At 38.7% G+C, this 16,439-nt stretch overlaps 1 protein-coding gene across 1 annotated transcript in view; it reads right to left on the bottom strand.

Moving 5' to 3' along the window:
* The window catches only part of Dmd (dystrophin), a 1,523,318-nt gene that overhangs the window by 955,825 nt on the left and 551,054 nt on the right, over window positions 1-16,439 (bottom strand). The window contains exon 20 of the mRNA XM_055607916.1: window positions 6,587-6,751. Within this exon, the coding sequence (XP_055463891.1) occupies window positions 6,587-6,751 (165 nt within the window). The remainder of the gene's footprint in view (window positions 1-6,586; window positions 6,752-16,439) is intronic.

Raw genomic sequence — 16,439 nt, 5'->3', positions numbered from 1 at the left:
TGACTTTGTTACCCTACAGGGTATCAAAACAGAGGCTGAGATTGAGCCAAACTTTGGGCAAAGTGCAGAGAATCTTATGAAAGAAGTTGAAGATGAAAGACCTGGAGGGGACAGGAGCTTACAAGGAGAGACAAAAAAATCTGGGACCAGGTGTCTTTTCTGAGTCTAATAATCCAACCAAAGACCATGCATGGAGATAACCTAGAACCCCTGCACAGATTTATCTAATGGCAGCTCAGTAAGGAGAGCAGGGACTGTCTCTGACATGAACTCAGTGTCTGGCTCTTTGATCACCTCCCCATGTGTGGGGAACATTCTTACCAGGCCACAAAGAAAGACAATGCAGTGACTCCTGAGAAGACATGACAGACTAGGATCAGATGGAAAGAGAGGAGTACCTCACCTATCAGTGTACCTGGGGAGGGGCAGGGGTGAAGAAGAGGGAGGGAGGGTGCTACATTTGGGATAAAAAGTGAATAAACTGTAATTTTAATAAATAAATAAATAAATAAAGTTTGTAAAGCAGTAGTTAGGCTATTATATATCATATAAACAGTCTACCTCTAGCTTATTATTGAAAGGTTTCGTTAAGGATTAAAAGCATGAAACCATTTATGGACGTTCTAAAATAGTCTGTGGATCTTAGCATTCAATTATCATTTGTGAAATTTGAAATCAACATAGTTTATGTCTAAATTGAGAATATGTTTGAAAATCAAAATTGAAAGGCATGCCTTCTACTGGCCTAACTGATGGAAAAAGGCTGTGATTATGCTTTATTTTCACCCACTACATCATGATCTCATTGATTATGTTTCTCAGTTTGCTAAGGGTTCGGTTAGGTGATTTTCAAGATGAATATTGCTATTTGCCGATTTTTCTTTTGAATAGGAATATTTTGGGAGTAAACTGCATAAACCAAGTGATGTGCAGTCAATTTTCGCTCCAGCAAAAACAATGTATTTAAACTGAGCTCTTCTGTCTCTGGCATGAACTCAGTGGCCTGCTCTTTGATCACCTTACCCTGTGGGGAGCAGCCTTACCAGGCCACAGGGGAAAACAATGCAACCATTCCTGATGAGACCTGATGGGTTAAGGTCAGTGGACTGGCTGAGGTGCACTGGTGGAGAATACGGAGGGAGGGTGTGTTTGGGAGGGGACAAGGGAATGGGGTTACAGCTGCAATGCAAAGAGAATATATTGTAATAAAAAGAAGAAAAAGAAAAAAAAAGCAGAGCCCTTAAGTCTTTTTATTTTATTTTATTTTAAATTTGGGTTTTATTACATAGCTAGCTGCATTTCACCAATAAGCATGAAATGCCAGGCAGGCAATACTGAAGTATATGCAGGACATTACACATTTTTTTTTTTCCTAACAGGTGCTCAGAGTTTGACAAAACACAATACATGACCTGAAGGGGAGGGCCCTAGGCCCTTTGCTTCCATGATATCCATGACCACCATAAATAGAAAAAAAAGCTTCTTTAAATTCAGGAAATGTAGCCAGACGGCAGCTAGTTTTTTTTTAATTAATTAAGTAAGTAATTACAATTTATACACTTTGTATTCCTTCTACCGTCCCTCCCTCTTCTCCACCCATTCTAACTGTCCTCCTATCCTCTTCTCCCCTTATGCTTCTTCCCTACTCCCCTGATTGGGGAGGACCTCCTCCTTTTCTATCTGACCCTAGCCTGTCAGGTCTCATCAAGACTGGCTGCCTCATCTGCCTCTGTGGCCTGGTAAGGCAGCACACCCCGGGGTGGGGAGTGATCAAAGAGCTTGCCACTGAGTTCATCTCAGAGGCAGCCTCTGTCCCCTTTGCTAGGGAATCTGCTTGGAATCTGAGCTTCCTATGGGTGTCCTCTAAGCAAGGGTTCTAAGTCTTCTTCATGCATGGTCCTTGGTAGGACTATCTGTCTCTGCACACCCCACTGGGTCCAGCTAGAATGACACTGTTGTTATACTTATGGAGTTCCTGCCCCCTCCAGTTCTTTCTATCTCCCACTTCTTCCACAAGATTCCCTGCACTCTGCCCAAAGTTTGGCTATAAGTCTCAATATCTCCTTTGATACCCTAGTGGATACAGTACTCCACGGGACCTCTGTGGAAGGCTCCTGTCATATTCCTTGTCTTCTCCTACTTTTGATGTCTATTCTGTTTGCCCTTCTGAATGAGGATTAAGCATCTTACCTAGCGTCCTCCTTGTTGTTTAGCTTCTTTAGAACTATAGATTTTAGTATGTTTATCCTATATTATATGTCAAATATCCATGTATAAGTGAGCACATACCATAGATGTTTCAATGAAATCGAATAGTAGACCCAGAAATAAACACACACCTAAGTAAACTTAATACTTTACAAAGAATCCAAAACCATACAATGGAAAAAAGATAGCATCTTCAACAAATTGTGCTGGTCTAACTAGATGTCTACATGTAGAAAAATGCAAATAAATTCATACTTATCACCCTGCACAAAGTTGAAGTCCAAATGGATCAAAGACCTCTACATAAAACCAGATAACACTAAATCTGTCAGAAGAAGAAGTGGTGAAGAGCCTTGACCTCATTGGCACAGGAAACAACTTCCTGAACAGTACACCAACAGCACAGGCTCTAAGATCAACAATTAATAAATGTGACCTCATGAAACTGAAAAGCTTCTGTAAAGCAAAGGATACTGTTATCAGAACAGAATGACAGCCTACAGACTGGGAAGGAGCTTCACCAACCCTACATCTGACAGAGGGCTAATATCTAGAATAAAAAACAACTGATGATGTTAAACACCAAAAATACAAGTAACCCAATTAAAAATAGGGTGCAGAGCTAAAGGGAGAATTCTCAATAGAGAAATATCGCATGGCAGAGAAACACTTAAAAGAATTACTTAACTTACTTGTTCATTTGGGAAATGCAAATCAAAATGACCCTGAGATTACACCTCACACCCATTAGAATAGCTAAGATAAAACAAAACAAACAACCAAACAAAAAACAGCAACAACAACAACAAACTCAAGGGCTGGTCATACTGGAGAGTATGTGGAGAAAGGGAAACCTTCCTCCATTGCTGGTAGGAATGTAAACTTGTACAATGACATGGAAAATTAATTTGGAGCTTTCTCAGAAAATTATTCAAAGTTTTACCTCAAGATCAAGCTATACCATTCCTAAGCATATACCCCAAAGATGCCCCACCATTCAATAAGGACATTTTACTCAACTATTTTCATAGCAGCTTTATTTGTAATAGCCAAAAACTGGAAACCACCTAGATGTTCCTTAGTGGAGGGATGGATACAGAAAGTGTGGTACAATTACACAATGAAATAATACTCAGCAATTAAAAACAAGAAAATTATGAAATTTGAAGACAAATGGTGGGAACTAGAAAAAAAACATACTGAGTGCTGTAGCTACCCTTTTTATATCTACTTTCACTGAATTGAAATTTTTTAAATTTCATTTTATTTTATTAATTACACTTGATTCACTTTGTATCCCCCCATAAGCCCCACCCTCCTCCCCTCCCAGTCCCACCCTCTCTCCCCTTTCTTCATGCATGCCCCTCCCCAAGTCCACTGATAAGGGAGGTCCTTCTCTCCTTCCTTCTGATCTTAGTCTATCAAATCACATCAGGAGTGGCTGCATTGTCATCTTCTGTGGCCTGGTAAGGCTGCTCTCCCCTCAGGGGGAGGTGATCAAAGAACAGGCCAATCAGATTATGTCAGAGGCAGTCCCTCTTCCCATTACTATGTAGCCCACTTGGACACTAAACTGCCATGGACTGCATATGTGCAGGGGTTCTAGGTTATCTCCTTGCCTGGTACTTGGTTGGAATATGAGTCTCTGGGAAGACCCCTGTGTTCAAATTTTCTGGTTCTGTTGCTCTCCTTGTGGGGTTCCTGTCCTCTCCAGATCTTACTATTTCCCACTTCTTACATAAGATTCCATGCACTCTGCCCAACAGTTGGCCATAAGTCTCAGCAGTGAGATTTTTTTAAGGGAGTTTAATTTCCTATATTAAAAAGTTGGCATGTTTTCCAAACTATGTAAATGTTTTTTGTTTTTTGTTTTGGTGGGGGGGGCAAAGCCCAGCAAAGAATAACTCATTTTATCATTTTTAATTTGAAAGTAAATGTTTACTTTCTGTAAGCAGAGGAGTACACAGCAAACTATGAAGACTGAAATCATAATTTAAGCAAAAGATAGAAAGGTATAATCTTAATAAATTATTAAAGAATACAGTACAGGCTTAACATAGAAGGATAATAAAAGTAAAATAAGCTGTAATTAATAAAAAATAAATAAGTTAAAAATTGCAATGAAAAATGTTTATTATTAACAGAAGTCACTGTTTCTTGATTGTAAGCCAAGGGCTTTGGGATAACTAGGAGCAGAGCTCAAATTAGTGTACACATGATCATATGTGTATTTTGGCCTGGCTACTGCCACAAACAGAAAAAAAAAAGTATCTTAAGGTGTGCTTTCTAAATATACACTCCAAGATGAAAAACTTCAGAATGTGTAAAAAATATGCCATCGGGTTTTTTTTTTTGTTGTTGTTGTTGTTTGTGTTTTTTGTTTGTTTGTTTTTTTTGTTTTTGTTTTTTTGGTTTTTTTGGTTTAGCAAGAAGCAGCTGTTTCTTTGCTCAGGGCTTTAAACCAAGCTCTAGGAAGCAAATAGCATGACACTGAAATACTGCATAGCAGTGAGAGTGGTGACATGCAGCTTTGATAATGAAGTTCATTAAGAGAGAAGTCTGCTTCACTGCAGACTGTACGACCTATTTGTCAGAAACCTGTGTACTGTTCATAAACAAAGCCTGATGTGACTTTTCAGAATGTTAGAACTAACTGGGAATAAGGAGGGGAGAGCTGAGACCAGACAAAAGTCACTTTGGTTGTTTCAGTAAGATCTATTTTTCTCAGGAGACTTTGTTTTTCTTTCTTTTACATATATGGCATGGGAAAAGATAGCTCACATTGAGTATCTAATTTATTATGTTTTTCTGAAAATATACATGTTGATGAGTAGACCTAAGAGTTACAAAATTAAAAACAAACAAACAAACAAACAAACAAACACCTGATTCCTAGTTGAGAGGGAAGAATGTCTGCTCTTTCTTATTTGGGGTAGGAAATCAATGATTTAAAGAAAATAATAGATTCAACATAATTGGGAATATGGCTTAAGTTATGGTGTATTTGTTTCAAGTACCTGCACTTTCTTACTGATGTGGTTTATTCAGTAACGAACCAACTAGAATTGATGAAATGCCGTGCTGAGAATTAATTGCATGACTGTCAATTATGTCTGAAGATACCGTGTATTAGCTAACTAGAAACACAGAATCTCAGAATAGGAGACTTCTCTGAATTGAAGATGTGCTTAGTCCAACCATTCCTGTGACAAGGCATGTATGACTCAAGGGTAAGGTGATTCAGGCATCAGATGCCATGCCTTGATGTCAAAATCTCCAATATATTATTGATGTACAGGCTGTGTTGTTACTGGTCTTATATATATATTTTAAAGTTAACTGAACTTGTTACTAGGTAAAGGTTTTTGTTATTTATGGGTTTGATTATCAGATTAAATTGAGGACAGTGGCCGGGATTGAGCAGGCTGAATTTTGTTACTGGGGAAATGATGTTTACCTGCGCTTTATAAAGTGCCATGTGTTCTCAGTGCACAGCTATCAGAGTGTTCGGTAAAAACATCAGGAGAAAGCAATTGTACTTTGCAAAAATAGCTCAGTTTAGCTACAACAAATCTATCTCCCTTTTATTTTTATTTCTTCTTTTAAGCACAAGTTTTTCAAATGTTTAGGATGAGAATTTTAGATATAAATCAAGTTTTGATAAGACCTACAAATATGTAACTATTAAAGTTCAATTAAAAACAAGATGGAAAATGGATCATATTAACAAATAGGATCAGTTTAATAAAGACAAGCCTAGCAAATTCTGAGAGAAGGAGAAAATTCTCATGCTGTACTAATTATTACAGTAACATTAATAGTAATGTTGACATAATTATCTACGTGACTAAAATTTAGTAAGACTCTTGCAACTTTATACTTTCTTATAAAAAACAAAACACAACCCTGATAAATTAGTTTGCCAAGAATCAACTACAAATCTGATCACCCTTCTAACTAGGTTAGATTCTTCAGTCTGTAGCATCCAGGTGCTGTCTACTAATTCTGGTCTGTTTTCAGGAAGATCCCTCTTTACTTAACCAGAATCTTCTCATACTGCAGTTGCTTCTACTAACACACTAACCCTGCTCCTGGGCAAACAATTCCCACTTTCTCATTTGGAATTTAGTCATGCACCCAATATCAACCTTTACTCTGTAAAACCCATTTCAGAGATTTCTGTATTTATTGTTATGAATGGAATGTTTTCCTTGTCCTGTAATTAAGGAGTGACAAGATTCAATGTAACCAACAAAAAAACTCAATAGTCATTGAGTAATTTTGCCAGAAATTAAAATAGATAGCTAGATACATAGACAGATAGATATAAATAAATGAATGAATAAATAAAGAAATAAATAAAGCTAGAGATACCCACCTTTAGGTCAATTGAGCCAGGTTGACTTGATTTGCTATAAATTTCCAACTGATTCTTAATAGGGGAGAGCCACAGAAACAGATGATCTAGCTGCTCTTCAAGCTGTTCAAAATCTTTTAAGTGAAATTCAAGTTCTTCTTGTTTTTCAGGTAAAGCTCTGGAGATCTGAAAGTGAACCACCATGTTCATGTGTAATTAACACATTAGAAATCATTGAGTGAAATTTAAAAATAAAACACAGGAAAATTGGAATACTTCCATGCAGATTTACAATTTGAGATCCGTCCTACCAAGAATCAAGATACCTCTAAAAGATGGTAACACCATCTTCACAAACACGCTATATGAAATAAGAAGAATCTGAAGTTTTCATTGCTTTACTTATTATATAAATTTTTAAAAAAATAATTTTATTTTTTGTATTTTTATTAATTATTATTATTTATTATAATGTATATTCACTTTGTATCCTGGCTGTGGTTCCTTCCCTTGCCTCCTCCCAATCCCACCCTCTCTCTGTCTTCTCTCCCTATGACCTTCCCCTAGTACACAGATAGGGGAGGTCCTCCACCCTTTCCATCTGACCCTAGCCTATCAGGTCTCATCAGGACTGGCTGCATTATCTTACTCTGTGGCCTGGTAAGCCTGCACCTTCCAGGGGAAGGTGATCAGAGAGCCTGCCACTGTGTTCATGCCAGAGACAAATTTGGCTCCCCTTACTAGGAAACCCACTTGGAGAATTAGTGTATGGGCTACATCTGTGCAGGGGGTTTAGGTCTTCTCCATGCATGGTCCTTGTTTGGGTTATCAGTCTCCGCAGGGTCCCCAGGGCCTAATGTTTTTTTTTTTTCTTTCTTTCTTTCTTTCTTTCTTTCTTTCTTTCTTTCTTTCTTTCTTTCTTTCTTTCTTTCTCTCTCTCTCTCTCTTTCCTTCTTTCTATTTATTTATCTATTTGTTTACTTATTTATCTATTTATCTATCTTTTTATATATTTATTTATATATATATATATATATTTATTTATTTATTTATTTATTTAGTTATTGCTCTGTTGGTCTCCTTATGGAGCTCCTGTCCCTCAGCCTCTGTTTTGATTACCTTGATCAGTGGAGTCTTTCAGAAGCCATCTGTGACAGGCTCCTATCCTGTTCCCTATCTTCTCCTGCTTCCAATGTCTATCACGTTTGCACTTCTGAGTGAGGACTGAGATCATCCTAGGGTCTTCCTTGCTGTTCAGCTTCTTCAGGGGTGAAGAATTTCTTCAGATTTTAGTATGTTTATCCTATATGATATATCTAATAACCACTTATGAGTGAGCATATACCATGTGTGTCTTTCTGCTTCTGGGTTACCTCACTCAAGATGATCTTTTCCAGTTCCTAATTTTATTTTTTTACATTTTTTCATTATATATCCTAATTGAAGTCCCCTCCCTTAACTCCCCTAAGTTCTACCCTCTGTTCGTTTTTTCCCTCATTCCCTTCCCCTAGACCTCTGAAAGGGAAGTTCTCCACCTTCTTCACATAAGTTTATTCAAAGCATTTATTATTTGTTGTTATTTTCTAAGTTTTTATGATTTATAATTTGTTAATAAAGAAAAAACAAAGTTAAAGGAAATCATTGGGTTTTACCAAAAATGTTCTATATTTTACAGACTCCAATGCCTCTTTATAAATGCATAATATATATCTGAGCCAGGTGTTGTGCCTCACATCTGTAATGACAGCATATATGAAATGGAGGTAGGTGAATTGCTATGAGTAGGAGGCTAATCTGGGATATAGGGTAAGTTCAAGGCTAGCTAGTACTACAGAATGAGACCCTGTATCAAAAAAGCACAAGAAAAATAGCTGCCTCACACAGATGTACATTGCAACTGATTGAAGTCAAGGAGTCCATTCCTTATTTAACTTTTCATTTTCTAAATGTGTATGCCAATTACAAAGCCTCTTCAGTATTACAAGGACATGCACCAAATTACAGAGTATTAGTACTAGATATATAACTGAATCTTTTCCAAGTAACTATGGTTTATACTAACAGAATATAAAGAAATTAAAACCAAAGTAAACTATATTTTGTTGGTATAACAATAACTTCTACTATATTTTCTGTTCATTTCTATTTAATGAAAATTATGCAAAGGAATATTTTATGTAAATGAAAAATTTGTAAGATTATTATTTTTCTGAGCTACAGTTTGTGAGGCCTAATGTATATAGTTTAAGCAGACATTGATGAACAAATTAAAAAGTAAACATAGCATTTGGATGAAAGGAGACTAACCGAATGACTGCTGGTTATTTTTATAAATGGCTTAATATATACTAAGCATCATGGTTGGAAGTTTCAAATTTATTGCTCTCTTTAACATCCTATGATGCCATCATATTGCAGTTGTTATCACCTAATTTTAAGCATAGATATCACTGGACTTGACAAATGCCAAATACATTTGGAAAGGATATGCTACAAGGTTACATGTTGTCTCATTTAATATTAGGTACTTAGATTTAAAGCCTGGTATGTGCTTTTTGCCGAAGATCCTAGCCCTGTTTTCCCTAACTTCTAGTACATAATGCACACACACACACACACACACACACACACACACACACACACACAAACACACAAAACTAAATAAAGTTAAAAATTGCTTAGAACAATTCTCTGTATAATAGTGAAAGATAAAACTGTTTTTTTTACCATCATGATTTTATTAATGTGTAAATTATGCCCATTATGTGTTTTTTTAAATTTAATTTTATTTTTCTTTTTAGTTACATTTTGTTAACTCTGTGTCCCAGCTGTATCCCGCTCCCTCATTCCCTCCCCAACCCCACACTCCCTCCCTGGTCTCCTCCCTGCCCCTTTCCAACTGTTAAATATTAACAACAGTTGTTCAAATTCCTATGTAAACAGAAAGCCAGGATGAGCAATAGTGAAGCTATTGTCTTCAGGATATCAAAAATTAAAACTAATATAAAGGAATAGTGTAAGCTTGTAATGTCAACAATTCATTATATTTGACACTCTTTTGTAGTAAGAATGTAATATTACACAGTGAATCAATAACTGTGTCTTGGTGCATCCGTGGAAGGGGAGTAAGTTTGGAATGGCTGGGGGCATGGAGTCCTCAGGCAGCAATGACTCTGTGAAAAACAGATTTCTTAAGAGACAGCTTCAGAGAGACAGTTCATTTAATTTGTAGGGGGAGGCTACTTAAACCTTTAGGCTTTAGGGATGAGTGTAAATCATTGGCTGGGGCAAGAGTGCTGAGAATGCCTTACTTTCATGAGGAGGAATTCCATGTGCTGCCAAACATGATCTTATAAGGGAAGAGAAACTTTAACCTGGCGGCTAGGCTATGTGACCTAAAGAGCACAAGAGTGGTAACACAGGGCTATATGCACTTAGGCATGATGGCCCAGGGTAGGGGTGGGCAGTCCTATTCCTGCTAATCTCTGGATAAGATTTCTGGGGTTAGACTATTCCGACACCACTCTTGCTCCAAGCTGGCTACTAGTCCTACATCTCACCTGTTTTGTTTTATGAATGGGAGGTATAATCATACTTTTCACCCTCTAGATTGGAAATTGTTTGGTTTTGAACCACAACCAGGTTGTGAATGGCTGACAGTGTTGCTTACTTCTTTTAGAAATTGGATGAAACTGGGCACCAGGTAGAGGAAGGTTCCAATGGCCAGTACAGGGCCAATGAGGTGAAGAAGCCAAGCTACCAAAGCTATCAAAGGATTTGCTTACCATAGTGTGGATGTACCTGCTGCACATTGAGCTCAGAGATCTCACTGGAGAGCCTTAAGTGCCTGTTCTACTAGCCCAAAGTCATTGACAAAGAAAGAGCATCCTTCTCCCAGGACATGTTTCTCTTTGTTCTGCTACCAGCATAGAGGTTTCCTGTTTTGTTTTGTTTTCACTTTTTCTTTATTATTATTGTTTTTATTACTGTTATTATTATTTATTACAATTTATTCACTTTGTATCCTGGCTGTATCCTCATCTTCTTTTTGTCTCACACTTCTTTCCTCCCTCCCTTCCTTTCTCCCTATATTTCTCCCTTAGCCCAATGATAGGGGAGGTCCTCAGCCCCTAATCCTAACCTATCAGGTCTTATCAGGACTGTCTGGAACCTCTTTCTCTCTGGCATAATTAGACCACCTAGCCAGGGGGGGGGGTAATCACAGAGTGCACATCAGAGACAGCTCCTGCTCTCCTTACTAGGGAAACCACATGGAAACTGAGCTGGCCATGGTCTACATCTGAGCAGGGAATCTAGGTCCTCTCAATGCATAGACTTTGTTTGATTCATCAGTCTCTGTAAGACCCCCTGAGCCCAGATATTTGGGTTACATTTGTCTCCTTGTGGAGCTCCTGTACTCTCAAGGTCTTTCTATCTCCCCTTTATTTCATAACATTTCCTGCCCTCTGCCCAAAGTTTGGCTAAGAGTCTCAGCATCTGCTTCAATACTCTGGTGGTTAGAGTCTTTTTTTTAAAATTTTTTTATTAATTACACTTTATTCATTTTGTATCCCCCCATAAGCCCCTCTCTCCTCCCCTCCCGATCCCACCCTCCCTCCCCTTTCTGCATGCATAGACACCCTGTGGAAGGCTCCTGTTATGTTCCCTGTTTTCTCCTACTTCTGATGTATATCCTGTTTGCCCTTTTGAATGAGGATTAAGCATCTTCCCTAGTGTCCTCCTTGTTGTTAAGCTTCTTTAGGACTATATGCTTATAATATATAGTCCTATAATCTGATCTAATCTAATCTAGTATAGTATAATATAATATAGTAAAATATAATATATAATTAGTATGCTTTTCCTATATTACATGGCTAATATTCACGTATAAGTGAGTATATACCATATGTATCTTTCTGCTTCTGGGTTACCTCACTCAGGATCATCTCTCTTAGTTCCATACTGCAAATTTCATGATTTTCTTGTTTTTAATTGCTGAGTAGTATTCCATTGTGTACCACAATTTCTGTATCTATTCTTCAGTTGAGGAGCATCTAGGTTATTTCTAAATTCTGGCTACTATGAATAAAGCTGCTCCCCCAACAAACAAATAATATATGCTATAAAATCAACAATAAATAAATGGGTTCTCATGAAACTGAACAGCTTCTGTAATACAAAGGATACTGTCAACATAACAAAATGACAGAGGAAACAATCTACACCAACCCTACATCTGACACAGGGCTAATATCTAGAATATATAAAGATTTCAAGAGGTTAAACACCAACAAACTAAGTAATCCAATTAAAAATGAGAGAAGTGGGAAACGGTAAGATCTAGAGAGGACAGGAACTCCAGAAAGAGAGGAACGGAACCAAAAAATCTGAGCACAGGGGTCTTTCCTGAGACTGATACTCCAACCAAGGACGATCCATGGAAATAACCTAAGACCCTTGAACAGATGTAGCCCCTGGCAGTTCAGTATCCAAGTGGGTTCCACTGTGATAGAAACAGGGACTTGTAAAAGACATAAACTCATTGGCCTGCTCTTTATTACCTCTCCCTGAGGGTGAAGCAGCATTACCAGGCCACAGAAGAAGACAATGCAGCCACTCCTGATGAGAGCTAATTGACTAGGACCAGAAGGAAGGAAAAGAAGTCCTCCCCTATCAGTGGACTTAGGGAGGGGCATGCATACAGAGGGTGGAGGAAGGGAGGGATTAGGATGGGAGGGGGAGGGAACTACAGGGGGGATACAAAGTGAACAAAGTGTAATTAATAAAGAAAATAAAATCACTTAAAAATGGGGTACAGAACTAAATAGAGAATTATCAACAGAGGAATATCAAATGGCAGAGAATCAATTAAAGAAATGCTCAATGCCCTTTATTATCAGGGAAATGCAAATGAAAGTGACCCTGAGATTCCACCTTTCAACCCTCAGAATGGCTAAGGAATCTTCACTAACCCTTTATCTGACAGAGGACTCATATCCAATATATATAAAGAACTAAACAAGCTGAAAAGCAACAAACCAAGTAATCCACTTAAAAAATGGGGAACAGAGCTAAACAGAGAATTCTCTGTAGAGGAATATCGAATGGCAGAGAAGCACTTAAAGAAATGCTCAACCTCATTAGCCATTAGGGAAATGCAAATCAAAACAACCCTGAGATTTCACCTTACACCCATCAGAATGGCCAAGATGAAAAACTCAAGGGACAACACATGCTGGAGAGGTTGTGGAGAAAGGGGAACCCTTCTCCACTGCTGGTGGGAATGTAAACTGGTACAACCACTCTGGAAATCAATCTGGCGCTTTCTCAGACAACTAGGAATAGTGCTTCCTCAAGATCCAGCCATACCACTCCTAGGCATATCTCCAAAAGAGGCTCAAGTACACAAAAAGGACATTTGCTCAACCATGTTTGTAGCAGCTTTATTTGTAATAGCCAGAAGCTGGAAACAACCCAGATGCCCCTCAACTGAAGAATGGATGCAGAAACTGTGGTACATATATACAATGGAGTATTACTCAGCAATGAAAAATAAGGAAATCATGAAATTTGCAGGTAAATGGTGGGACCTGGAAAGGATCATCCTGAGTGAGTTGTCCCAGAAGCAAAAAGACACGCATGGTATATACTCACTCATATAAACATACAGCATAGAATAAACCCACTAAAATCTGTACATCTAAACAAACTAAGCAAAAGAGAGGACCCTAACTAAAATGTTCAATCCCCATCCTGAAAGGCAAAGAGGATGGATATCAGAAGAAAAAGAAAATAGGAAACAACCTCGGAACCTGCTACAGAGGGCCTCCGATGATGAGAACTGATAGACTAAGATCAGAAAGGAGAGGAGAACCTCCCCTATCAGTGGACTTGGGGAGTGGCATGCATGCAGAAAGGGGAGGGAGGGTGGGATCGGGAGGGGAGGAGGGAGGGGCTTATGGGGGGATACAAAATGAATAAAGTGTAATTAATAAAAAATTTAAAAAAAAGAAAAAAATTCAAGGGATGATACATACTGGAGAGGTTGTGGAGAAAGGGGAACAGTCCTCCATTGCTGGTTGGAATGTAAACTTGTTCAACCACTTTGGAAATCAATCTGGCACTGTCTCAGAAAATTAGGAAGATCTTACTTCTGTGCATATATCCAAAAGATGCTCAACCATGCAACAAGGACATTTGCGCCACTATTTTCATAGCTCTCCTGTTTTGTAAAGCAACTCTCCCAAGGGAGGTTATCTGCCATTGGAAGGACTCAAGGCTATCTGATGTGTAGGCATGGCTTGGTCAATCTTGTCATGAATGTAGTGAGCCAGGCATTGTGTCTCTGCCAGGGACACCTCAGTGGGCCCCTGTTGCCTATGCTGGGATTGCCAGGCTAAGTCTGATAAGCAGGGGTGGTGAAGATCTCTCTTTCTCTGTTTCTCTCCTAGATACCAGGTGATTTATTCAGATTCATACAAGTAGACCTGTGGGGTAATCATTACAGGTGTGCAAAAACTTTAGAGGATGGAGTAAATGCCCAAACTGATAATGCTATTACACCAGAGAAGAGAGGGGTTCTTAACACATATTGGCTTGGTGACAGGAGGTAAAGGTGGGGAGGAAAAATTAAAGAGATGAATGTTTTGTAACTTTCATGTGAGTAAGCATTCATGGGATCTATGAACTGAGATGTGAATGGGAACAGCTAAGAACAATGATCAGGAATAATATATTCAGAAAAATCACTGAGAGCATGTGTTGTTAGGGGGAGGAGGCCAAAAGTATGCTAGATGTATTTTAACCAGGGAAGGGTGGCTCAGACCTCCTTAGCATCTTTGATTTCCTGGTCCACAATGTGTCAGTAGAATAGACCTGGATAGGGAGCAGGAACAAGTTGTTGAGAAATGCATAAGTCAGCGGTAGGAGCAAAACTTGCCTACTACTTCTATCCTACAACATTTCTTCAGGGCATCTGGAATATATATCTCACTGGTTTTGGTTGTTTCTGACCAGGAAAGCCAATTAACAGCAACCAATTAATTGTATGAGAAAAGATTAAAGGCCCATTGACATCTTTGAGGGCTAAATAGATGGTTCTTTATATTGTGGAAAGTGAAGTGGCAACTCTGTGACTTGAATAATGATGTGTGTTTCTTCCCTTCAGGAGTAGTATATTATGGCTGTGGCCTCCCTCTTTCCTCCATCAGTAAATACTGAGGGGGCCTCCATGATAATCTGTTTTTCAAAGAATGGGGGGAGGATGTATGTATCACAACAGAGGTAGGGTCATGGTTATCAAATGTCCTGAGAATCCTACTGGCTAATAGCAAAGTGAAAGTAATTTCTCAGTAGCCATTACATTTCAGAGAGAAAAGGGTATGGTGAAGGTATTGTGTTCTTTCCCTAAGGTTTGTAGGACTCTGTCTCTACCATTTCTAATTGTAATAGCAAATGCACCCACCTCATAATTGTAGGTGCATGCCCACTGGCATGTATAGCCATTCCAACATTCCCTGATGCTGGTAGAGCACTTCAATGAAAGTAGGGGAGGAGTTAAAACTAAGGACCTGTAAGGGTATTGTTTGATGATACCTCATTAGGGGCCACTTCTTTCAAGACTGCATTAATGGCTTCTAAAGACTTAACTGCCTCAGAAGAGAGAGAATGCTGGAAGGAGAGGTTTCCACTCCCTTTTAGGAGATCAAAGAGAGACTATAGGGTACTGGTGGGGAAGAAAAGCCAAGGTCAAAGCAAAATAAGGTTTTCCAAAAACCTTTGGAGAGAGGTTACATTTAAGGTTTAAGGGAAGAAAAGGATGGGTTTAAGAGGCCTTATTGAGGTGAGGGAAATTTCCACTCCCAAGAATGCAATGGGTGGAATAAGCTGTGTTTTATAAGGAGCGATTTTAAAAACTGGGGAGGACAGGGAAGGTATTAAATGATCCTTGATTTGTGAGGGAGTTTTAAAAGTGGAAATAAAAGGGGAGACATTTTTCCAAGTATGGCCTTAATGCAATGGCCTCCTGGCAGATGGTGGGACGCTTTACCATTCCTTGGGAGAGGACTATTCTCTCATATTATAAGACCAGTCTAGAGTTGTTAATGGGGGTGTTGAGAAGGCAAAGCATTGGCAATCCTGAAGGTGTAGAGGTATAGAGGAAAAGCATTCTTTAATATCTATTGCTAGGAGAAGGACATTGGTGGGAATGGCAAAGATAGGTGGTTACCCCATTTGGGGGGACCCTCAAACTTACATGTTTTTTTTTGTTTGTTTGTTTTTTTTTTTTTTTTTATAAATCACCTTTAAATCTTGTAGCAGTCTCCATCTCACTGAGATGTTTTTATAGAAAACACAGGGGTGTTTCATGGACTTTCAGAAGAGTGAATATGGTGAAATTGGAGGGTTTGTTTTCATTTTTTGTTTACTAATTGTTGTCAGTGCTTTAACTTTTTCTGTATTAGAGAGAGAAAAAAACATTTCCAATGAAGGGAACTTTAATAGCGAGTCACTCTTGCTACGAAGGAGAAACAAAAATCATTTAAGCAAAAATTAAGCAAAGACGCATGAAAATTCTAAGATGGGGCCAGCTGTATTATCTCCGGTTGCAGCAGCAAAACCCCACCTGTCATTCTTAGAATTTAGGTGCTGCTGCTTTGTGCTGGTGGGCCAATGGCAGAGAGAGCTCATGGGTATATTGCAGACAGAGAGCACTGAGTTTCAGTTGCCATCAAATCAGGAAGCAAGTGCTCTGATTTGTTGTTTCCCCCTGCAGCTCTGGGGTGCAAGAAGCTGGGGCAAGGACCTTCAGTCCTTACATACATACACACACACACACACACACACACACACACACACACACACACACACA

This window comes from Psammomys obesus, unplaced genomic scaffold (assembly GCF_907164565.1).
Source record: "Psammomys obesus unplaced genomic scaffold, mPsaObe1.curated_primary_1811, whole genome shotgun sequence".
Classification (NCBI taxonomy): Eukaryota; Metazoa; Chordata; class Mammalia; order Rodentia; family Muridae; genus Psammomys; species Psammomys obesus.
This window is presented reverse-complemented; position numbering and strand designations above follow the sequence as displayed.